Consider the following 25,458-nt stretch of genomic DNA (forward strand, 5'->3'; position numbering starts at 1 on the left):
GGCTCTAGCGCCGCGCGCCCATCGGGCCGCGCGCAGCCCCCGCCTCGCGCGTGGCGCCCCGACGGCTCCGGTGTCGGCCGGGCTCGCGCCCCCCTTTAAGGAGCGGCACGCGCCGGGGTCCCCCCCGCCCCCGCTCCCCCTCCCCTCCTCTCCCTCGCGCCCCACCCCTCCCGCCGCACGCCCTCCACTCGCGCCGGTCGCGTGTCGGCGCGGCCAATGGCGCGCGCGCGCGCGGGGCCGGCGCGTGCGGGGAGCCAATGGCGCGCGGGGGGAGCGGAGGCCGCGGCCGGCGGCGGCGGACGGAGGGAAAGGGGGGGGTTGGGGGGTGAGCCCGGGCCGGCGGCACGCGCTGTCCCGCCCCGCCCCGCCCCGGGCAGGCGCGCGCCGGGCGGCCTCCCCGCGCGCGGCGGGGCGGAACGGGGTGGGGGTGCCGGGAGCGCCCCGACGGCGCGTCCGCCCCGCGCCGCGCGGCTCCGCCGACAGAGGGAAACGACACCCGGCGGCACCGGGCTCTCCCCGCCGCTGCATTCTCTGAGGACGCTCCGTCGCGCCCGCCAGGGGAAACATCCTTTTCCTTATAGCCAAACCTCGGAGGCTCCGGTAAATGCCTGCCTTGGCCCCCCCACGCCTGGCGGGAGTAGCCGTCGGTCCGCCCGGCTCTAGCTGCGGCCGCAGGGACCCTGCCCGAGGTGTCGGCGCGGAGCGCTGCCTGCCCGGGACGGTGCGGGCGGCGCTGCAGGGAGCGCGGCGCTGCCGTGCGGAGGTTCGGCCGCGAAGCCGCCGAGGGAAGGTCCTCGGTTTTAGAGCAGTAATCCCGGGGACACGCGGGAAGCCCACGCGGGACCCGGTAGGTGAGAAGCGGTGGCGTTTGCAGCCGGGACTGCACATTGCCCCCGGAGCTGCCACGTTTTCGGCAGGGTCCCGATCCCCCGCGAGCGAGTCCTTTTGTTGGGCCAACAATAGCTGGCCAAAGGTGGTGGAGAGGGAAATAGCTCCGTGCACGCATCTTAACTTCCCTTCCGCGCTTCCTCCCCTCCCGCCACCGCCGCCTGCCTGGAGAGGAGAAGTGGAGGTTTGCCCGTGTGAATAGGCGTGTGGAGAACAAAGTGATGGGCACAGTATGAGGTAGATATGTTTTTTCAAAAGTGAATAACTCGCAAGCCAAGGAGGGAGCGAGGGAGCCCAGCAGCTCAAAGCCGAGCGGCAGTGACATGGAATGAGCAGCCTCGCTAGTTTAGGAAGCTGGCTGGGCACACTTGGCGCATGGCAGGCGCCTGGGGCCCACCTTCCACAAACAACTGGATGGTACTGAGAAAGCGCAAAGCTCATGGTTTGCTTTCTTTAAAAACAAATGGAGGCAAACCACCTCTATTCTTTTTTTAATTTTTAATTTTTTTTTTTGCTAGCTCTTATGCTTCAAAGGCAAAAGCTGTTGTATCCCCTCAAAACAAGCTGTCAGTTTCTGACCAAAATGGAAGCGTTTACTCGGTAAGAAAGGAATGTTTACTCGGTAAGGAGCAGAAGTCAATACCTTGTTTCTGTATAGTATCCATAATGTTGCCAGACCATTTATCTGTATCTACTAAAAACTTTTATACTCTCCTACTGTCTAAACTCCCCCCCACACCCCTTCAATAAATGCTTCTATCGTTAACAGGAGAAAAAGCCCTCAGCACTGTGCTGCATGGTGCTGGTTGCTGGCTAAATTCCCAGCCCCCCGGCTTCTCTTTCAGTTCGCAGGTACCACGTGCTCCCTTCCTGGGTGCCCGTGCCAGCAGCCCTGCTGTGCTCTCCTCCCCAGGGTTAATCCATGTGTTCCCTGTTTGGGCACCGGGTACCATGGCTGTGAGCTGTTCCATGCAAGGACCATGGGCCAAACCTTGGAAATGAGTGAGCTTTGCTGAGCAGCAGCCACTGACACCCATTTCCAGAAGCCTAGCAAGCACCCAGCATGGGGGGAGCCAGGCTGGCACCGTGTTGGAAGTCTTAAACATCTCCCTCCAGGCTGGTGGGCTGTGTGGCTGTCGAACTTCCTTGACAGCAAGCCCAATCCTCCATCCCACAAACCATCCACTGGCCTCTGGGCACAGAGGGAAGCAGCATCCCATTAGCTTCTCATGTGGATGCAAGGTGGCTGACGCCCCAGAAGGAGCCTGGGCTCTGGATACCCTAGGGCTGCTGTCAGGTGCTGGGGACTTCCCTTAGCAGTACCTCAGTGACTGTATGGAGTACAGGGGACACCAGCCGAACACCTCAGCATGCTCTTGGGATGGGAAAAGTTCCTGGCTGGGAAACAGTCACGTAACAGCTGCTTATTTTCCAAGTGTGTGTTTTGTGAGTGCATGCACGCTTTGAAACTGGAGGCATCTGAGACTCACTCCACAGCTTGCCTTTGAAAGGACACATACAAAAAGCTATTTTCCCCACCAACACCGCTGCTCAGAGGGGGAAAAATGTTTCATTGAAATCCAGTGGTCTCTGTATGCCTGTATCTGCTGTGTGTGCACACTCTCAGAGTCAAAGTCAAAGGCGAAGGGTGGTTTATGTCAGCACTGGGTTTAGCTCTGCTCTCCCAGAATAAGATAAATGTAAGTGATGAAGAACTCCTGGGGCTGGCTGAACTCATTTTGTATTCAACACTGCCCGGCCCTTTTCACTTTCCTTTCTCCCTCTCTTTGTATGTTCAAGCCTACTTGAGTTTCTTTTTTTCTTTTGTAGAAGTTGGTTCTTTTGAAGCGGTTTGAGGCACGCCCTGCTGCAAAGGGGACTTCACGGGAGTCGGAAACACAGGCACACCGGTCTGAAACACTTACTGTACAATAGCAGGAATGTAGGAAGCCTTGAAAATGAATCTGCTCTAAGCAAGTGTCAAAGCTTTCAGGGGAAAACAAACTGAACTTATCCCCGTATCTTTATGCATATTTCCCCCCCAGTCCTCCTTTCCTCTCCCCCTACTCCCACAGCCTGGTTGAGCCCAGGCAGCACCTCGGGGTCAGAAACGGACTAGTGTTACAGAAAAGTGGGTTACAAAAGGGGGGGACAGCAGACTTGCAAAAAGCCTCCTCTATCATTACAGCCAGAGACATTTTGAAAGCACACAAAGCACATGGGTCAGTCCTCAGTTTGTACTCAACAGTCTAATTGCTCATTCAATGCCATTTCAAGATCAGCCAGCTTCTCTGCAGGCATCACCACTGGTCAGAAAGTATTTTATTCCTTTTCTTCCCTTTCTCCACTTTCCTCATGTGTTCTCCCCTTTCCTCCTTTCCTTTTGAAAAGTATGTATGGGGACATACAGCCCTCTTTGTACCTTCCCTGGTCTTCAGGCTGTAAAACCCACAAGTGGATAGAGACCAAGATGTGAGTCTTGCTCACTGAGATCAGGTAATCCTCACTGAATCTCAGTACAACCTGCCCAGGCCTCCTGCAGGAGGAGGGAAGGGGGATTTCTGCCCTCCCAGTGGTTGGCCTGCTCCCTGGGATGGCAAACCCCATCTAGGAACTACTGCAAACACAAAAAGACAATGTACAGCTGAATTATTTTCAGTCTCGTGGACTGCATCATCAGAATACTCACCCAAATAAAGTGTTCATACTTACTTTATTCAGAGCAAGATTGCTTAAAGCAGCAAATGTTTCTTAGGCTCCTCCTATGACCAGTGTCTAATGCTTTACTGTCACATGCGTTCTAAATGCACATTAGAAGTGATGACTGCAAGGAATGCAAGAGCCCAGCTACTGGGGAAATCACACTTCTGAACCCTGCCCCTTTACACTCAGGACAACCAGGACCATGCTGCTGCCAAAGCAGATGTGTCCTCATTTCTGCAGAGCAATTTTCCTGGGCATATCATTTCACTTACCCAATGCCATGTGCTTCAGCTCTTGGAGGGTTTGTAAAACTAATTTCCATTTCTTGGTGACATTTTTCTCCATAAACTTCTATGCTCTGGGGCTAACCCTGTGGACACTTGCAGTTGTGTACAGTTAATTTTAGTGCAAGTACCTCCACTGCCTCCAAGAGAAATGCAAAGCATTGGTATAACAATACTAGCCTACCTCCTGGGGCCATTGTCAGGCATAATGAATTCAGCCTGGTGATACAGTTGGAAATCTTATCTATGGAACTTGTACCTACATTCTGCCTGTTTATTTAAATGTATACAGCTGTTACTGAGACATGAATTTATGCTTATAATTTAAAAATAAAAACCTTCATATTCTAGGAAGCATCACTCATAATAATTTTCCTTTGATCATTTTGTTTTGCACTCAGCTTGGCAAGGAGGTTCCACTAAAATTGCTAAATGCCTTAAGTCCCATCAAAGTCTTACTCAGCTGAGGCACTTCTCAGCTGCGGGACACTTTGAACAAGGATGTTATTCCAGGTGTAGTTTGTTCACCCTTTGCAGCAGGAACAATTCTGCAGGGCCTGTGCATGCTCACAGGCACCACCCACAGGTTCCTTGTTTTACTTTTGAAATGAGCAATAAGAGAACACTAACGACCACCCCTGCTTTATGAACAAGTGCTTTCTGACATGCTTTCATTAGGCTGCTAGTTGGTATGTTTTACCAGTATAAATCACTTAAGCAACAAAATTTCCACTGTGATCAACAGTTTTACAGTATATGATCAATACTTCATTTAGTTTAAGTTCAGAGAATTAGCATCAATCTATCCACAGAAACAATATATTTCCTTCAAATCACATCTGGTTAGTTCCTCTTGCTCTCAAGGTCTCTTGCACAAGAGCCCAGAGAATGTAAATACTCCAGATTTGCTGGCACTAGATTTATTTTTTTTTTTTAAGTGATTGCCTCAGCATTCCCTTTTTCATTGTCAGTTTAGGCACTGCACACTGTACAGTAATAAAGTTTTGCTCTGGGAAAAGAATCTAGTCATAGCTTGAGGTATGAATGAAAAATTTAGCTTGCTGGCTCTCTGTGGCATAGTAGTAACATATAAGTGAATAAGAGAGAAAAAAAAGAAAAAAAGAACATTTGAAAGAGTCTGCCTTGCCTCTCAACAGCAGCATTACTTGAGCAGTAACCTGGGAGCATAGGGGGCTGCTTCAATTGTACTGAGCCTTCGATCTACTGTTCTCACATCCATCACCCACACAGCTCTTGGCAATCAGGCAGCCCAGTCCCTGAAGGAGGTTTCTTAGCTGTGGAAATGCCAGCCTGGAATCTGAACCTTTGCAGATCTCCTGAGGATGGAAGGTTCCTAAAATGCGAAGAGTAAATATTTACAGTCACAGAAGCCAAAACAATGTGGAGAACAGTGGTCCTTCTAAGGGGAGAAAATCAAGTGAATGGATGCAGTCTGGTGCTGATCAACATCTCACATTGATCCCTAAGAGCTGACTATTTCCCCAAGAAAACCTTGTCAGCCAAGAAAAAATACTACCTTGCCATTCATGGGAAATCCTCTCGTTTAAACCCTGAGAGCAAAGAGCAAGGGGTTTCTAGGAAGAATCCAACACAGCACCAACAGAGCTTTCAAGAACTACCCCTGTTAAAGGCTGTGAAAAGAAACCTTTCTGAATACATCTTCAGCTGGTCCACTACCTCGTACATTAGGATGTCTTAAGAATTTCTACTTGTTAATAAAGCAGAACCATTCATTTTTCCCCCCTTCATGGGGTTAAGAGAGAAAGACATACACAAAAATTAAGCATTAAAGAGAATTAAGTTTTAGGGGCATCTCAAAATTCCAAGCCATGCAGAAGACTCTTCCCAGTCTACTAGACATCAGACAGCTTCAGCAGAGCATTGCTTGCAGCGCCCGTGACAGCGTCCTCATGGGATTTGTTAAGCAGCAATGCTCAGCTGCAGTCCTGTAGCTCTTGGGAAGCAGTTCTCCTGTGGCAGTAGGTTTGCAAAACCTTGACTGCAGCAAGACCTGTATCTCTGGCATAGCCCTGAGCTGATTAGTCTGAAGAGGGAGGGAGGGAGACTTACAAGCACTTCTATTTCTCAGGCATGCAGGATGATTTGACCTCCATAAAAGTTTTAGAAATTCCCAAAAGGCGAAGCCTACTGTTCATCTGCAGTGAGCAAGAACTCTGTTGGGGCAGAAGGTGAAGCTAGACACAGCTGATGGCCTCAGGTGCTTGGCAGCTTTCATCAGGAGCCCGCAGTCTGCAGCAGCCTGGGCGTATGGCTCTCATATCGCGGGGCTCACAGATGAGCTCAGTGAGAACCCACATGGCACAGTTTTGGAGGGAGGGATGGCAGGAGCATCCCACCCTGCCTGGTTCATGAAGCAGAAACCCCCACCTCTTGCTTCAGCACAGGTGTGACTGCCACGCTAGGAGAATTATCTGGGCCTCTGGGCCTTCACAGCCCAGTGAGAGCAGGAGGTGACGTCCATGGGAAAGCAGCACACAAGCAATGTTCAGCCAAGGCTGCTTTGCTGAACAAAACCCTGGTGCCTCCGCGGGTCCTGGAGTGCCCTGCCACAGCCGCCCGGAAAGGACACACGGACACACCGCTCCCAGCCACACGGGTCCCCCAGGCTCGGGGCTCCTGCTCTGGTGGGGCTCGGTGGGCACGGCCGAGCAGCCGGGCTGGCCGAGCTCTCACCACGGCACTGAAGGTGCCCCCAAAAGCCTCGCCCTGGTGACACGGCGGCGAGGCCACCACCCGGTCCCCTCGGGTGGGGCGTGCGCCCCGGCGCTGCCCCGCTGCCGGCAGCAGGTTGAATATTGTAGGTGTGGGCGATTAAAGTGTCGCCGGCACAATGGCGGTCTGTGTCCCATTCGCCACGCCCGGGCTCCTCTTTGGAAAGCGCACACAAGAGGTGACAGGGCGCTGGCCCCCGCCATTATCCCGGCGGCATAGCGGCGCGGCCCGCCCCGTTTCCCGGGAAATGGCGCTCCCCGGCCGCCGCGGGACCACCGCGGCCGCGCCCGGCTCCGCGCTCCCCCCTCCCCTGCCCCGGAACGGCGGCCCCGTGAGGGGGGATGGCGAGCGCCTGGCGAGGGAGAGCCGCAAGGCCACTGCCGGCGCCCCCGGGGCACTTTTCGGGGACAAGAGCCGCCGGTCCCGTCGAGGCACCAACGGCACCGAGCGCGGACCGGCCGCCGCCGCCGCCGTGAGGGAGCCGGAGGCGGTGCCGCAGCGCCATCGCCCGGGCGGCGCCGGGCAGCGCAGGGCCGGGCCCGCCGCTACAGCCGCCCGGCAGCGCCGCTCCTTCAGCGAGGCTCCGCTGCGCTTCCCAACAGCAACAACACTGTTCCCCCGCCGTACGTCCCTATTTTATTATTTTATTTTATTTTATTTTATTTTATTTTATTTTATTTTATTTTATTTTATTTTATTTTATTTTATTTTATTTTATTTTATTTTATTTTATTTTATTTTATTTTTTCTGTTTTGTTTTGTTTTTTGCAAGCGCCCACCATTAACTGAGGAAGATGAAGTGTGTGGCAGTGGATGGAGATCTGCACGCAAATGCACCACTCCCGCCACTTCCTCACGAGGCTTCACCCCGTGAAACAGAAATTCGTGCGACTGCTCCGGGTTAACTTCTATTTGTACATTCCAGTGAATTACTGTGTGCTGTGGATAATAAGCCCTCTGTCTGTAATGCCATGAGTAATAATTCACTGGCTGTAAGTTTTGGAAGGAAAAGCTGTTTTATGTGTCAATACTTATGGAAAAAATGTTTAGGAATATTTATGGATATGTTTTCTTTTTTTGAACAACACATATAAGACACAGCAGACTTAATATACATATGGATAGACCTACATTTGTCAGACAATGTAGAAAGTCTTAAAAAGTGAAGACCGTGGTGATATTTATTGAAGACAATAAATGTGTCTTTCAAAAGTCACATTTCCAGGTGTATCCCCTCTACTTCTACCTATCTTTTATCTTGATGTAAGAAAAACAAAGTGTCCCTGTGTCCCATATCAGCTCTACTTTGTGTATTGTGTAGATGGGCTGACAGGACATTTTTGAATCATATAAAGGGGTTTGTGGAATTCTGTTTTGTTGGCAGGGAGGAGGTAAGAAAACTTCATCTGCAGTCTTCTAAACCTGGGGAGATATAAAACCAATCCAAACAACAGCAGATATGATTCAGAAAGGTCTGTAAAAGTTAGAGCAAGACAAACCATTCCAGTGTTGCCTGAGCACTGTTTCATAAAGTAACTTGCTTTCCTGTTACACTGCATCAATTTCTTGCTGTGTTTGCTGTCACGCTGCAGAGACCATTCCTAAAAAACGTGTCAGATAGAAGGAGTAGCAAGTAACCTCATTATTAGCTTTGTTCACAGTATTTGCTTTCTTTCTCCCATTCTCCATGTGTAAGCAAAAGAATTAATTAGTAACAACATGGGTCAGCTGTGATTACTCTTACTGTGGTCCACGGTGAATATTCATATCCAGGGAATATTCAAAACCAAACAAGACCTCCCCACTGTGTGTGTGAAGAAGCATGTCCCTGGCCAGTGGGGGAGGAAGGCAAGCTTACCAGCGGTGGCAGGGCTACAATGCACTCACAGATCTGCCTGCTCCTCCTTTTTTTTTCCCCTGGCACTTGACAGGGACATGAGCAAGACTGGCAGAGTGCAGCAAATGTAATACACAACCCACAAAAAAAGTGGTGGTGATTTTTTTTTTTTTTCCCTAGCCATGCTTTTTAATTTCTAGCAGTTGTATAATATTTACCACCTTCTCCCTCCCAGTAAAAATGCTTGTGCCGAGTGGGAGAAGAGGGTCCCTCTGCAATCTAGGGGAATAAGTGACACTTCTGAGTCCTTCTTTGAGTGGCAACAACAATTAGATTCGTGTGGAGTATTTTCCTATATGTAGAAGGAGGGTATGATATTTCCAGTCCAGGAGTACCAGCCTGGTGGACCGGGACACTCCCCCCTTTGTATCAAAGGTGCTGCCGCTGCTGCTGCAGCCCCACAAGGAGGGAGAAGTCAGGCAAAGCTCAGCTGACCTATTGGGACACCAGGTGTGAACCCTCAAATTAGGCATGTGTGTCTGGAGAGATTTTTGCCATGAAATAAATCCTTGTTTCCTTTCTCCTCCTGTTCTCCACAGCCCACCAGGGCTCTGGTGCTGGGTCCCAGTGGAGGTGGAGCGGGGTGCAGACAAACAGCTGAAGCAGAGAGAGCAGTGCCAGAGCCCGGCACTGGGTGCTTACCTTGGGGGGCTGTGAAAGCAAACCTGCCTGCTGCACCTCGCAGAGGCTGTACCTGCCCGGGTGCTGGGTGCCCACCAAAGCTGCTCCATCCCTCCCCTTCCTCAGCTGGACAGGAGAGAGAAAATATAATGAAAGGCTCATGGGCTGGGATAAGAACAGGGGAAATCCCTCACACATTGCCATTGTTGGCGAAACAGGCTTGACTCAGGGGAAGATAAATATAATTTATGTCCAATCAGATCAAAGTAGCATAATGAGAAGTAAACCCCAATCTTAAAATGTCTTCCCTTCACCCCTCCTTTATTCCTGGGCTTAACTTTACTCCTGATTTTCCCTACCATCCCTACCTTTCCCTACCTTTCCTTCAGTAGCCCAGAGGGACCAAGAATAGGGGTTGGGCCAGCTCATGACACACTGTCTCTGCTGCTTCTTCCTCCTCAGGGCAAGCATGTGCTTCCCACAGCATTCCTTTGGGCATTCATTTGCTCTGCTTTTCTCCATGGGCTGCAGGTGGATCTCTGCTCTGCACCTTGAAATTCCTTGGGCTGCAGGGACACAGCTGCCTCACCATGGGCATCACCACTGGCTGCAGCTGCAGGGGAATCTCTGCTCCAGTGGCTGGAGCATCTCCTCCCCCTTTTTCTGCCTGACTGGGGGTCTGCAGGGCTGTTTCTCTCACCCATTCTCACCCTCTCACCCAGTGGCAATTTCTCCTGGGCAGGAACATTTCCCCCTTATTAACTCTGTTATCCCTGGGGCACTAACACCATTAGTATTCTTGTGCAGTGGCAGGTCCCTCTTGGAGCTGGCTGTCATGGGGTCTCTTGGACATGGAGGAAGCTTCAGGCAGCTTCTCACAGAATCCATCCTCACAGCACTACCTGCTCCCCCCCTTCCCCGGCCAAAATCTGGCCACACAAACCCCAGGCAGCTTTTTTACTTTACTGCCACATCAGATGCTGCAGGGGCCGGAAGACCTACCTAGGGAAGCACCTGCAGCTGGGTGGTTACTTCAGGAACTTGAAGACTGTCTCATGCATCCCCAAAACCTTTAGTTAAGTCATGGGCTTGCCTTTTAGCTCTTTATTTTGATTTGGAGGGTCAGCCTTTTAATGGATGATAGCTGGATTTGCAAATAAAGATGCTAACTTTTGTTTTGGCACTGTGCAGCACTCCCTTATCCCATCTTGTGTTGGTGCATCACCCCCTAAGAACAAAGAATGGGACACAAATGTTTACTTTTGTTTAAGAAAGGGGAAAAATTATCATGCACTGAAAGAAATGTTTGCCTTATGAGTGCTGGTAGGCATAATTAGCTACAGAAGCACTGAGCTGTGATGTCATGGTGGAGAATTGTCCTGTGCTTGCTGGGCTGCAGGTAGCTGTCTGTTTCCACTGGTGTGGCAGTTATTGATCCCAGAAAGATTTGTTTTTCCCCTTACAGCAGTGAACTGGTGTGACCCAGTAATTAATGACTCAACAGTTCAGTTTTCCAGCTGTGATTTTTTTTTCTTTTGACCAATGTTGCAGAAATAGATTCTGTAGTATGCACAGAGTATTACACTGCTGTGATGCATGGGGCTGGGGGGGCACAGATTTTGTAAGTTATGACAGGTAGTATATTTATTTTTATAACTACACCTCTTGAAAAGTATTTTCTTTCTAAATTAAGCTCCTGGTTCCTGAAATTTTGGGGCATTGGTAAAATTTTTATGTTTAGGAATTTGTTAAGCTATGAATCACTTCCCCTGCTCTGACCTTCTTTTGGAGACTTCTATTTCCGACCTCATGAATGATGCCTTGGGTGAGATATAACAACCTGATAGATTGTGATGATGTCTTCACAGTAGCCCATTGCTGTTGATATGACAGCATCATGTGTTCATGTCCCAGTGTCTATCAAAAAGATTAAGGGGGAGAGCCTTGGTTTTGACCTTTATTTCAAAACAGCTCTGCAGAGTGAAGAGGAAACATTAATTAGTATTGAGAGAAAAATGGTTAAAGCAGGGCTGTGTTGGTGTGATCCCTTTGTTGTTTTGGAGACTATTTTTATTTTGTTAACTAAGCCATGAGCATGCACAAAGGAAGCTGGTTTACTTTTCATGTCATCAGCTTTGAGCAGAGTTAAGAAATTAAGCTTTTTGGGGGCATCCTCCAAAAAGTTAAACTCCAGTAAGCTGCAATGACCCCATAAGTGTTCACAGAAAGGATCTTCTCATCAATTCATAGCATCCTATGTAAGTAGGAAAGAAAGAGAAAAAGATACTCTGAAAAATCTGGTTTGTTCAGGGAAACAATCCTAGCACTTTTTTTGGTGAAGTCAAGAGAAAGACACAGGGGACTTTGGCACTGGTCATGCTGCAGCTGTGTCCCTCAGGGCTGCAATCATTCATTTGGTTGGCTCAGCAGAACTATTTATCTCCAGGTATTCGCTGCTGGTCAATAGAAACATCTTTCTAGGTGATTCTTTGAAATCAGATAAACATGTTTTCTTCCACTATTCACTTTTTGTTTGTAGCTGGTATCTCAAAAAGGTCATATAACTGCAGATACCATGCAAACAACTCATCTTTATAAACAGCTGGCTTGTATCTCCAGTGGAGCTACTGCAGCAGAAACTCTTGACAGTCTTTAACACTATCACTTCCCTGGAATTTGTTGTAAAGAAAGGGAAGTGTCATGTAGGGTTCACCATGATGCGACCCATCTGTCATATATGTAAAACGACCTGGCTCTAGAGAGGTGGGTCTGTGAGTGTGTCAGGGACCCAGTCCCTGATTCAGGGGAAGATAAATATAATTTATGTCTAATCAGATCAAAGTAGGGTAATGAGAAGTAAACCCAGATCTTAAAATGTCTTTCCTCTTTGGGAATATAATGTTGCCTCTGTTTAGGTGGATGATCCCCTGAATGCCTGCTAAGCTTAATAGAAACTTTTAACAGGTCAGGAATATTATTTAAGTGAATAAAACACACTGAATGTAAAAAGGCAGGAGATAAACTTTGGATACTGCAAGTTAAATTGCCATGGCTGATGTTATTGCAGCACAGCTTGCTAATGACTAGGTCATTAGTTTAAAATGTTAATGAAACTTAGAGAGAGACTGAGAAAGCCATCATGATTGAAATATAGCCTACCTTCTCTCACCCTAAAACTTTTGTTTCAGGCAATATCTGTCCAGTACCAGAGAAAATTAACCTCTGTGCAAATAAAGATGGCAAAAAGTGTTTCTATAAAAATAAAGGCCATGCTCCAAGAAAAAACTCCTACATTATACTAAAACAGATGAAGGTGGGATGCAGTGTTTCTAAACATGATGTCCTGTACGTGTCAGTGCTAAGGAGCTCTAAACTTATTCTCCAAAATGCTGTTTGTAAATGCTCTCTGAAATCTAAGCCTGACATTGATAAACACAGTAAACCTCGGTGTTTTCCATAGGTGCTCTTCACTGAGCTGACTCCAGCAGCCTGAGGAGCTCATCCCATCTCCATGGGCTAAAACCCTTCAGTAGCAGTGCAGCAAATCCACGAATACATTGACTTGCCACAGGCTGAAAATCCCACAGGACTCAGCAATTGCACAGGAGGAAACACAAGTTTAGAAAACAATTTTATTAGACAAATTATTTAGACAAATTATACACAGAAAGCTCTGCCACTTGTAACTGAGGCCTCCAAAAAGTGTTTTGTGTATCTTTATAATAGGCAACACATCAAAATAGGCCTATTTTAAATATCGTACATGGTTAACAGGTTTTTTAATAGCTAAAATCACTGCAACATCTGGTATGTCCCTACGTAGCTTGTTGGAAAGAAATTTTCTTTTTTTTTTTTTTTTCTTTTCTCTTTTTTCTTTTACTCAGAAGTGTGGATGAGTTCATGAATGTTACAAGGGGGAAGCAAGTTGTGCATGCTTTTAGACACTTGCTGCCCTGGAAACAAAATGGCCTTTTGCACGATAAGAATTCGTTCTGCCTTACACAGTAGACAATATTTGAAGATTTAGTACAAAAAACAGTGACAGTACAAGATGCTCCCCCAGAACAGAATTAGCATCAAAATAGAATAGATCTGAAGAATATACCTTTTAATTTATCCTAAAGCAAATCACATAGGCTGATTCCTATTAATCTTAGCCAAAGAATGAGTTAGATTAAAATAAGTGTATGGTTGCATTAAAAAGAAAACCAAACCAAAAAAACTCACAGGATAAACTGCTTGCTTTCTACTTAACCGCATTTTTAGTTTAAGGATTACAAATTGAAAGCTCTTCCTACGTTTCTAACAGGTAACAGTGTTACTTGAAAAAGCTGGTGCCAAAGTGGGCGCCGGTTTTGCTCTCACTGCTGTTCTTTTTCTTGCTTTATACAGTTGGCACTAATGTAAAAAATACATAGCTCCTCTAAATCTAACTTAACATAGAAAGGGTTAAACTGGGTGCCTGTTCATTTTTTTTCCCCTTAGAACAATACGTGATTATAATTAAGGCCACATCTGTGTATCTTGAGGGCTTTTTTTTTTCCTCCACTCACGCCATTATTGTATTGATTAACTGTGCTGACTTGGAAAAGGATTTATTGACCTTTGATCCATGTTAACTGCTCTAGAGCTATATCAGTTGTTCATGAACATGGTGTACCTAAGAGAGAGTTCTATTTGTTTAGTTAATTAAAAGGAAAATTATCAAGATGAGCCTTATAGAATGCTCAAAAGCCAATGCAAAACCTAACCAAAGGAGTTACATCTAGGTACAAATGTTAAATTGCCCTGGATGCTCTAATAGAAAAGTATAAAATATGCTCTGTTGGCAAACAATGCAAGTCAGAATAATGTTAAAGCAACCTGTCTTTTCTAAATGAAAAGACACCCTGCACTGTACATCTCTCTTGTATACAACACATTTTTACTAAAGCTTTATTAAACGAATTGCAATAGCAACGGCTGCCATTTTATAGCTATATATACATGTGTGTATATATATATACACACACACATACATGTGTGTATATATGTATATATATGTGTATGAGATACTAATTTATTTAACACAACAGAGGCTTCGGCCATATGATACAGTTTACTGTACATAAGAAAAACTTTTAACACTGTACAATCACATAAAGGTCATATGCACTGTTGCAGTGCAAAAGTAGATTTAACTGTAGTCTTTACTGGCATAGTAATGGCTTTTTGTAATCCTACAAAATTGCATTCTTATATTATGGGGCCTGAATGATCTTTAAACTTTGTTTTCCTTTCTTTTTTTTTCCCCTTTTTTTTTTTTTTTTTTTTTTTGTCTTTTTGCCTTTTTTTTTTTTTTATTTTCCATTTTTCAAACTGCAGGGTTTGCCTTTGGTCCACAGTTAAAAGGACGCACAGCAGTGGAGAGCTGACTGGATGCAGCAGAGTACATGAAAAATACTTCAGTTATTGCAATTATAGTAAAAAAAGGCAGTGGGGGAGGAGGAGCGAATGCCCTTCTGTAAAGTAATCCTCAGGGTTTTCCTATGCATGAATCGCTGCTTGTATCCTATATTTAAAGTATATGAAAAGCCTGAAGTAACCAAAACCTAACATGGTGATAAACTGAAGAATAAGTGATTCAAGTAGTACAGAGAATAAGGGGAGGCAGAAGAGACCAGACTGTGAAAGCAGAGAAGAGGAGGAGGAAGAGTTGCTACTACTAATTCTGATTCTTAAATAAAATAAAGGAAAAAACCCCAAAACAACCCCTGAAGAGAAAATAACCCTCAAACAAATAAAAAAACCCAAAAAAAACCCAAAAAACCAACCAACCCAAACCACAACCCTCAAAACCAAAAAATAAGGAAAAGAAGAAAGGTTACATCCATGTTAGTCCCACAATATTACAGCTGCTCCTTGCAAAGGGAGTCCTAAATAAGAAACAGTGAAGAAACTCATTCTGATGCTCAGATGGAGGTGCCTCGGTCAGGGTCGCTACCGATATTCAGGCCCAGGGTGGGAGTTGGTTGGTAAGGGATAGATGACATTGTTTTGATGGGGCTTCTGAAAAAGCCCCCGTTGGGTGCCCTGTGCCTGAAAGGGCCAGTTCGGTGCTCGGGCACGCTGCCGAAGGAGAATCCCGAGGCGGCTTTAGCAGACAGTGTGCGGCTCAGAGTCTGGATCTGCTCTGGTATGAAGGTGGTTGTGGTGATGTGAGTGTTCCTGAAGTCACTGATTTGCTCCAGTGCCTGACGTGTGGGTAAAGTGTCAATGTCCAGCGGGGTCAAGTCAATCGATGAGGTGGAGAACTGTTTATGGGGACTGTCGTCGTCTGTGCAGAGGCTGTTCACGCGCCTGTGGAGGTGCTCCAGGTCGATCTCCTTGTCGTCCTGGGGAATGAGAAAAACAAGAGGCACCACTCACCATCGCCATTTGTGCTGGGCTGAAGTTTCACAGGGTGATCAGCACTGCTCGGGGAGCACAAGGCACAACTGACTAGAGCTGGCTCTTGGCTGATGGTGTCCTGAGTGTCACCAGTGAGCTTCCCCATCGCCTGAAGCCAGGTGGGCAAAGCCAAACCGAGGCAGACCCTTACACCACAGCTACCTTCAAACCCTGGATCCAAACAACAAAACTCAAAGCAGCTCTGGTAGGTTTTCAGGAAAAGGCAAGCTCGGAGCTAGGTGGGTTAGACTAGCAACAGCTGAATGAAAGTAAACTGCATAATCTCAAATGCCTGGAATGATGCCAGTTCTTCAACTCTGCCATGAGAACTAAATTTGGATGTCAACATGGGAGGCTCTGAGGGATCAGGTTGCCATCTTTGTCATCCTCTCAGGGTTTAAGGAAGGGCTAGAAACTTCTCAGGTTCCTTTTTGCCTTTATAATGTAAATTGTGGTATAGAAAAGCTGAACATACAGAGAAAAAAACCCAAGCACTGGTGACTCATTGACATCGAACAGAAAGGAGTACACCAGGCAATTTTAAATTACAATGCCAACAGAGGGATTAATTATCTCCTCACCTACAAAGAAGCAATTCCATCTATTCTGATGGAATTATACTTTTGTGGGTGAGAAGAGAAGGCAGCCTGATGTATTTATTATAATATATCATCGCTTCTCTTACCTCTGTCCCTTTTCCTTCTTAAATCTCTCTTCCCAGAGAATGCAATTAAACAGGTTTGTTTGTTATACTTGAGAATTTAAATGCATAGAAGTTAAAAAAAGAGGAGAAAGCCCTAGGTGACCCAATAAATCACCTGTGTTGTACATACATATTTCTGCTGAACTGCAAAGCTTAATTCAAAGCAGCATTAAGTACACACGGACAGGGATATTCCCTCAGTCTAAGTAGTGCAGCTCATTCGGAACAAAAATCAATTTCAACTAACCTTAAAATTTACCTTAATCTCTGTGAAATTTACTGGCTCTTCCAGGCCACTAGAAATATCTCACACTCTAGGACCTCACAGAGGATAATTAGGCAGCCGATAGATGTGCACTGATGACTTCCAGCCTTGATTACTGAAATTCATTGACTGGCTTGATCCAGAGCTCCCTGAATCAATGGCAAGACTCCTAGTATACCGAATGGGCTTGAGATCCCTCCTTTCTCTAGGAATGAAGTCAAGCACTCAGTCCACACCTAGAACAAACTGCAGGAGTTCATCTACTTAGCAGAACGGATCACTGAACATTTGTGCTGGCACCACGCCGAACAAGAGCCCGACTGCAAGGAGACTGAGAGGCCAGCTCCCCTCCAGGGGACAGGGCAGGGACAGGGAGACAAACCAGGGAAAAAGGGGAAGGGAACAGGGCATCAGGGATCTCCCAGGGACTGGATGATCACTGACCACAAGGGCTTTGGTTTGAGCTCATCACGGGAAGGAAAAAATGCAGTGCTCATTCCTCGGACTTAGCTTTCTGTCTATCGTTTATTCACAGGTGGACATAGACATGGATGCACATAACAACCACACAGGTGACATCAAATCCAAACGCATTCACCAAACGCTATCTCCTCAAAAAATTTGGAGCTGCATATGGATGCAGGAGAACTGGGGCCACATCAGAAGCTAATATACAGAGGCTCGATTAGCGTGTGCAAGTCATGACTATGTCTCTGAGGGACAGTCCTAAATATTTCCTTTTTTTTTTCTGGTTTGTTTTTTGTTTGTTTGTTTTTAATTTTGAAAAAAAACAAACATACAAATACTTTGTAATTTAAAGTGCCAATCGGGAAAAGATTGGAATTTCATCGTTTCTGAGCCTCTAAGAGTAACTCAAAATAGTCCTCTTTCTTTTACAGAGATGCATTTGGGGCTAGGGTCAGACCAGTGAAAAGATATAAGCGGTGATAATCTCCCATGCTTAGCCCACAACCCAATCTCCACCCAATCGATACACCAAAATGAGACCCACTCACAGTAAGATTGTGCATATCTCCATAATATGATCTTTCCTCTTCTCTCTTGTGTGATCAGTAGTGAAATATTCAGCAGTTTTCACATTTAAATTATCATCAGGCTTCAGAGTCAACATCCCATTGAGATTACTGGGGCGGTTCATACTTCTCTCAGAGCTACTGTTTAAGGCTGTCTGCAGACTCAGGCAGACATCAGTGAATGGGTTACTTCTGGCACGCGACCGAAATGTTATCTTCGCAACCATTAGACAATTTTTTTTCAGTATAAATGCTTGCATTCTGGAGCACAAGATGGCAGCCACCAGGAAAAAGGGTTGGCTTGCTGACCACAAACTGGCCCAATCTGACCCCCGATTCTGGACTAGTGGCCTGGAAGAGCCAATGGATTTCATGGAAGCTAAAATGAATTTTAAGAAAGTTAGTTAAGATGTATTTCTTTGCTGAATGACCCCCACATCCAGGATAATGGGGACATTCAGCACGTACGTCCACGTTAAACTCAGTTTTGAGCCAAGCTTTTCAATTTAATGTTGAGATGAGTGTTTAAATGCTAAGCTAATGACCATATAATAAAGATCAAGGAGGCCAAATTATACCATTTGTGGAAAGTACACACTTGAATTTCTCAGCACTTGAAAATTGAAATATAAAAATTTATACTTGTGTAAAATATCTGTGTTGGCGTTTTTTTCTTTTCCTTTGTTACTGATTTTCATGTTTTGCACCAGATAAATATAAAGTGTTAAGTTCTGAATCTTTGGGTAAACAACAATCAAGTAAATTTTAGTGTTTTAAAATAATTTACCAGGTGAAACTACATGGTTTCCATTCCTGAGAAACCCAATTTAAATTCTAGAGATTCCTTTTTTTTTTTCCTTTTAATAATGGTCCGGTCCAGATCTTGAACAAAAAAGAAAAGAAAAAGAAACAAAGAAAAAAGAAAAAAAAAAGCTTGGGAATTAAAACAGGCAAGAAAAGATTAAATGTATTTTAACATCAGTGCCAATGTTGTCTAATTAGGTGGTGTAATGAATCCTGCCTGATTAGACAGCATTAGATTAGCAGGAATAAACACAATGGAGAAACTGCAGAGAAGGCAAGACCACTGCACACAAATTAACATCAATACCCCACAAGCTACACAGATGTGCCTAAGCTACACAGACAGAAAAGGTATTTTTGATAGTGATACATTAATGCTCTTATTTAGGTTCAGGTTTGGGTGTTGCTTCCAAGGATATTTTAATAAATAATTTTGTCCCTAATTTCTTTTTAGCATTTTGTAGCGGTAAAAACTTAATTATGAATACAAGTAATTTGGTGCAAAATTGCACAAGGCTCAGATGGCTGGTAGAGGGACAGTTAGATTACCACAGGAAGGAAAGCATTACACATGCAGGTGTAGAAGCAAACTCATCTCAGGTGTAAAATAGCATATTTCTCTGTGGCATCTGTACAAGATTTTCTGAAACAAGCCTGTACTAGGTTTCAAAAATTTGTCTGGCCTGAACCTGAAAAATCTAATGTAGTCTTGCTTCCCTGGACTTCAGATGAAATAAAAAAAACTGAAGTTCATGGGAGTCTCAAGAGCTTAATGTTTCTGAAAAGGGGGACAAGCTTATTCAAGAAGCTAACAGCTGATTTAAGGGGCAAATTTTGCAAATGTATTTTAAAAGACTCAGCCACTGAGCTTTGGGGACGTATTTTTCAAGAAGAAGCCAAGACACCTAGTGAGAATTAGCTGTCACCAATGGGAACAATGAACTGAATATTGATGTATTAATAATGTACTATTCTACAAGTAACAATTGTGTTTTACTCAGAATAGTTGCATATTTATACATCATCAATATACATTTATTTTTATTCAAGCTTTTCTAGAAAGAATAGCTGGAAAGATTTTGAGGAACATAATTTATGTTAAAAAATGAGCTAATGAAGCATCTCTGAACTTGATTCCCCACCCTCTCTACTGCTATAAAGACAAGGCAGCAATCTTTAGGGTGCATGAAAATTCCCCAGGAGAAATGGAGGGTCTAATACCTCTTTTGATGGAACCCGGGAGCCTTTCCTTTTATTCCACCACGTTTCCAACATTGCAATGAAACAGGATAGGACAATCCCTGCAGCGAGGATGCAGAAAACACCTGCAAAACTTTTTATGTCCAGGGCACCTCCTTTCTGTTTGGTATCCACAGATGAGTAAAGATCACACTGACCGTTCTTCGGCCACCACTTATGCTTCAGTACGTCCATGTCACCATTCTGCTGCAGCTCCAAAATCCTTGGGGAGAAAGCACAGAGGCAGGGGTTACAGTGGGGCAGCAGCACCTGAGAGCACGAGGGTGTAAATCTGACTGCCTGCAACCTCCCCACATGCCATGAGAGGCCAAGCAGCAGATGAACCTGCACAGACTGATTCAGCCAGAAAAGAAAGCTTGGGTGTGGGCTTGCCTGTTAGGTTGAGCATATGGATATCTATGTTCCACTCCAGATACAGCAAGGCACACTCAAATCTCTCTTTCCTTCCTTTAACAAACTCAATGGAAACGCTTTACTTCATATATTATATTTTCTCAATTGGCTTTTACTAGTCTAGGGCAACTGACTTTCATAGTCCATTAGATATCTGACTATATTTTGCATCCTAATCGTTGGAGGAGAGACATTTCAATTAAAAAATTCAGAAGGAAGATGCATTTCAGATTTACCATGTTACACATGACGTTGTTGCAAACAGATATTTCTCAGGTTACCTACATTTGCTGTTTTGGAGAGAGAGCAAAGCCATTTTATTACATTCAGTGATAACCTAAAGCAGTCTTGCTTAATGTCAGAATGCAACCTGATGATAAGTGGTTCCACAGGAAGGTTCCTTCCTGTGGAATTCACTTGTCCTTGGACCTACATACCCAGCCTCCCGCCAAATATTTCCTGGGCAGCTTGCAAGGACAACATATTTAACTAGACTTCCTGTGGGATAAAATGTTTGAGAAATGAGAATTTTGTTTGGAAGAATATTTTCATATTTACTCCATTTATTTCTGAGTAGATAGTTAGATAGTTTTTTTTTTTTTAAGTGTTCAGAAATAACTAGAGTAACAGCTGGATGCCACTGGTTATCCAAGATAAAAAAATTCAATGATTACACCTAAAAAGAATAAAACAATGGCAAATTTTTCCTTCAAGTAATGAATTTGTTTTTCATTTCAGTATTGGAAGGCAAACAATTACTACTGCAATCATTTGACACAGCATGCAAAAAAGCCCAAGTGCACACAAACCAGCAGAGGTCTGGGATGTTGCTGCCAGAGACTGTATGCACTGTAGGAGGAAGGAAAGCTGTCCCACTGTCTCAGGGCTACCACAACAGCTCAGTGCAGTGACATCAGCCTCAAAAGGGAGCTTGAAGGTACCTGGGGCCCACAGGGCAGCTGCTCTGTGCAGAGGTGACTCAGTCTCTGATGCTGCTTCAACTGGTAGTTGTGTCCACGAGGCCACTTAGTTTGCTATGGCACGTCCAAATGGCCACATATTTGTACTATGGTCTTGCCAGGAATGGGGGCTTGACACAGCTACCAGTGGCTGAAATCCCAGCACAGGTCTGCAGGGAGGTCCCACTTCCCACCTAGTACTATGCCTGGTGGCTGGGATCATGACCTGCTCAGAGGGGAGCAGCTTGTTCACCCCTGTGCTGTCCCAGAGGGAACAGTGCCCTAAAGGAACAGATCACAGGTGTCACACGAGTCCTTAGAGATGCCAGAACCATCTTGTTCATGTAGCTTTGAGTTTGTAAGAAGTGGGACAAATTCTCTGCTGTGCCTGCTGACAGTACATTGCTCAAGGTCCCACCCTGGAGAAAGGTATTCAAGGTCAAAGTTGGCTGGACTACATTTTGACTTCTCCCAAGCCCAGAAACAACTTAGGGAAGCCTCAGTCTGAAGTTTTCTGATGGAGCAGGGATATCTCAAGGATGGGAGGATAATCTGGTTTGTTTTAAGAGACTGCAGAGCTGTTATGAGCCCCCCATGTTGAGATGAGGGATGGCACGCAGGCAGGACTGCTGCCATTGCTGCCTGCAGCTGCCTCTTGGGAGTGTGTAGAGAAGATCAGGTTAGACCAGTGACAGGAGGAGATTCAGCTGGGATAAACTGGAAGATAAGAAACTCCAACCAGATAAGAGGAGAACTGGAGAGGTCAAACCGTGGAACAGAGAATTTATGGCATCACGACCTCTGGTGAAATTGAAAGACCCAGAGGGAAAGACCCAGGGCAAACTGACCTGCTCTAAACAAAGGGCTGAACTGAGACCAGATTACTGCTCTGCAACTGCAAACAGGGTCCATACCCCACCCTGGATCTTGGCATACAGTCTTCATGGAAAGAACTCACCATAACTCTGGTTCTCACTGCCCTGGAATCCTGTCCTAGGATTTAGGTGAGTATTTTGGCCCAAATAGTCCATTCTGAGAGGTTAGCAGGAGCAGACAGCCAGCATAAACAGAACCCTTTTGTATAAGTTCTTTTGGAGTAATAGGAAATTAATTTTCAATGCCTAATCCAAACATATGTAGTTTTATATTTAGGAATTATGGTACTATCTTCCCAAGGCAGTAACAGAACAACATCCATGGGGTTTATTTCTTCCAGCAGTGGCTCTAATCCCTGAGCAGGGCGATTTTCTCTCTTTTATTCCGTCAGGAATAGAAAGAACCATCCAAATGATTGCTCTATTCTCATTAATTAAATGATTCTTCACTTGTCAGTATAATTCCTGATTACACAAGACATCTTTTTAACAAAAGGCATTTGCATAAAGACACTGAGCTTTGGCTTGTTCCTTAACGGAGATTTATCCCTAATTGTACCCCTGGTAATTATTGGCAATTTTCTTTATGGATGTAACATATAAGTTCAATTCCTTAAAGGCAAATATAAAACATGGAAGTAGAAATTGGAGACAGTATTGGTATTATTACATGGGAGAGCTCAAGAAGTGGAAAGCTTATAATGAAGCCATGTAAAGCTGCAGCTGCAAACAGATGTTGAGGGATACAGTAGATATTCTCTCAATATATATTGAGAGAAATGAAAAGGGCACTAATATCGAACTATGTTAATGGCATGCAGAGAAAGAGGGAGATCCTGCTTCAGAAACATTCCATTTCAGAATTCACCTGTTTATGGAATCAAAAGAATAGCTAACATACAAAGGAGATTTAACACTTCTAACCTGTTCCTAGTTATGAAAGTTCCTGTCTTTGTAGCTCACTGTCAGAAACGAAAATTGCGCTTTTATGGAAATTCCAGGGAAAACAAAGGAGGAAGGGAGGTTCCCTGCGAGCAGGCACGCCGGCACACGGGCGCTGCTCTCCCTGCGTGCTGCCAGGAGGCTCCCACACGATGGCACTCTTTCCATAAAAATACGTGGATTTGCCGCAGCTCCCGGTGGCTTCCCCGATACGCTAATCAGACGTACCTGTTGGGTGGCAGACGCTACAATCACTTTGTTATTTGATTTTCAAATTTAATAGATGACTAAAGTAATAACGCATTAACTAAGTGCTCTGAATGATAATGATCTTCCAATGCTATTATTCCAGCAAGTGCCTCCCCTTCCTAGTCCCAGATTTTTACAACTGAATTTTTTCCTCAATGGCCTTGGCTCTTTTGAACCTGCTTATTAGTACAGAGTAGTACTGCGAGACATAATCCAGTAGAAATTAATAAGCAGGGTGATGTTTTGAAATACCATAGTCTTAAAAAGCTTACAAAAGAAGCCTATATATTAAAATAATCTGATTTGTCCAAAAAATATGACCTTTAAAACTTGTTTATGGATAAGAGTGCGGTTTTAAATAATTTTTCTTCAGCAAGCAAAGCGTTAGAGTTACATTTTTCAAGGCAATGACGTAAATTTATGGAGCTGCACAAACGAAAGGGTCTGTGTGCACTTTAACTGATTTGGCTCTGAATTCCCAGTGCCCAGTGATGTCTCATGGATATAAACACAGAAAACTAAGCTGCCTGTGGTTTCCAAATCTAACAGGGATGTGAACAAATCCTAATGAATCAATGGGAATAGGGGTGGATACCACTTGGTAACGACATACTTTGCTGCTGGCAGTGAAATGGAATTACTCCTTGAAAATACCCACAGATAAAAAAAAGTGATAGCGAGGTGTCACAAATGCTCTGAAATTGAGACCTTTGTGGCAACACCTTTTTTGATCTAATTTCATTCTCAGCTATCAGTAGTGAGCATGAGATACAAGAGGCCATTTACAATGATATTGGAAATGCCAATGCATGTTCTGGGATGTCAAAGGTGACTGAATATCAGCTTCCTGCACCACGAATGTGTTGTCCAGAGGGATAACTTCCCCACTGGCACTGATAAGGAAGAGGATGTGATGAGGTGCTTGGCTCTAGCCAGCAGATCAGACTTGCAGAGCCAAGGTAATGAATGCCCACTTTTGAAGGGGGGGGGAATGTAAATAATAAAAATAAAAATGCTTTAGTTGAGTACCTTGGTGGGCTCTGCCTTGGCAGCCTGAGCCAAGGTCCCAGCCCTTGTGCTGGCTCCCAGGGGGCTCTCATGGGTCATCTTTGGGAGCACTCAGTGCTTAGAGATGGGATCTGGCAGTGACAGGACCTCTGGTAACTTCTGCAGTGGCTAAGCAAAAATCACTCCTCTGGCAAAACCTTCTCACTGGAGCTTTTCTATCAAAAATCTGGTACAAAGTCTGTGGAATTTGTTTCTCCTCTTCAAGCAAGATATAAAAGCTGGTTTGTAAGCATCCTTCAATCATCAAAGTAGACAGGTAGGAACCCACAAGGAGTGTTTGTGGGGTTTTTATTCCAGTGAAGCAACTGCCTAAATCTTTCACTGCAATAACTGGAGTGATGCCAGCTCCTGTTGCACCTCCCTGAGCAAGCCTTGGGTTTTGGCAAAGCAGGCTCCTCTCTTGGAAGCAGAGCAGCTCTCCCTGGTGCTGCCTGGAAGGCTGGCTCAGGGCTGTGGTGCCAGAGATGGATGGCTGCTGCCTAGCCTTGCTGGCTTCCTCCTGGGGAAGGAAGCAGGAAATAAGAATGGAGAGAGGCAAGTAGGAGACTCTTGGAGTCCTTTTCTTCTTCTTTCCCATCTCAGTGGTACCTCACTGTCTCACTGAGACCTGGTGAGTTTTCATCAATCTGCCCTCATCGTTGGGAGACACACATTGATGCTCAAAGCCTTGACTTCGATGCCATAAATCATATTTATAAGATTTATAGCATCATATTTTAGCTATAAAAAGGATGTGTGGGAAGATGTAGAGAAAAAGTCATTGCCCTGAGGTGAAAGAAAGAGGGGACCACTGCCAGTGCCTGCTCCTGAGTGGATGAAGAGATGTTGGGAGAGCTTGCAAAATGAGCAAAACACCTGGAAGAAGAGATCATTATATCTACATATACAGATATACCAGCGCTTCCTTTGACTAGAGATCTTGATATCAGTGAGAATTTTTGGTTCTGAAAAGACTGTTTTCTGTTTTTCTCTGTGGATATTTTTTTTAAGCCAGCTTTTTAATGAGCTGCCAATCATGGGCTCCATGAGAGGAAATTTTGTGTGCCAGCCAAATGCTGCCAGATTAGAAGAAGCAGCGCTCCCTTTGCGCCCATTCCCACCACTTAACCCAGCAAAAGAGTGCCCGTGGGTCCAGCTGCAAAGCCTGTTTTGTGTGGCAGGGACTCCAAGCAGATTTCAGCCCAGATTTCAGCCAGGGAGGCCCACGAGGGCAGGCAGGTGGCCGCCTTCTGATGTGCCCTTCAGCAGTGCTCGGCACCACGCTGCTGTCAGCAGGAAGGCAGTGCACAGAAACAAGGATAAGCATCTTGCCTTCTAGAGATGACAGAAG

General features: G+C 45.2%; 1 protein-coding gene across 2 annotated transcripts in view; it reads right to left on the reverse strand.

The window, feature by feature from the left end:
• Window positions 1-14,423: 14,423 nt before the first annotated feature.
• The window catches only part of GRID2 (glutamate ionotropic receptor delta type subunit 2), a gene marked incomplete at its 5' end in the record, with an annotated part of 671,475 nt that continues 660,440 nt past the window's right edge, over window positions 14,424-25,458 (reverse strand). For both annotated transcript variants that reach the window (XM_084203835.1, XM_084203834.1), the window contains 2 exons: window positions 14,424-15,521; window positions 19,604-19,844. In XM_084203835.1, coding sequence (XP_084059961.1) covers window positions 15,099-15,521; window positions 19,604-19,844 — 664 coding nt within the window. In that variant the 3' untranslated portion in view covers window positions 14,424-15,098. The remainder of the gene's footprint in view (window positions 15,522-19,603; window positions 19,845-25,458) is intronic.

The sequence above is a fragment of the Fringilla coelebs genome, assembly GCF_963513975.1.
Source record: "Fringilla coelebs genome assembly, chromosome: 4".
Classification (NCBI taxonomy): domain Eukaryota; kingdom Metazoa; phylum Chordata; class Aves; order Passeriformes; family Fringillidae; genus Fringilla; species Fringilla coelebs.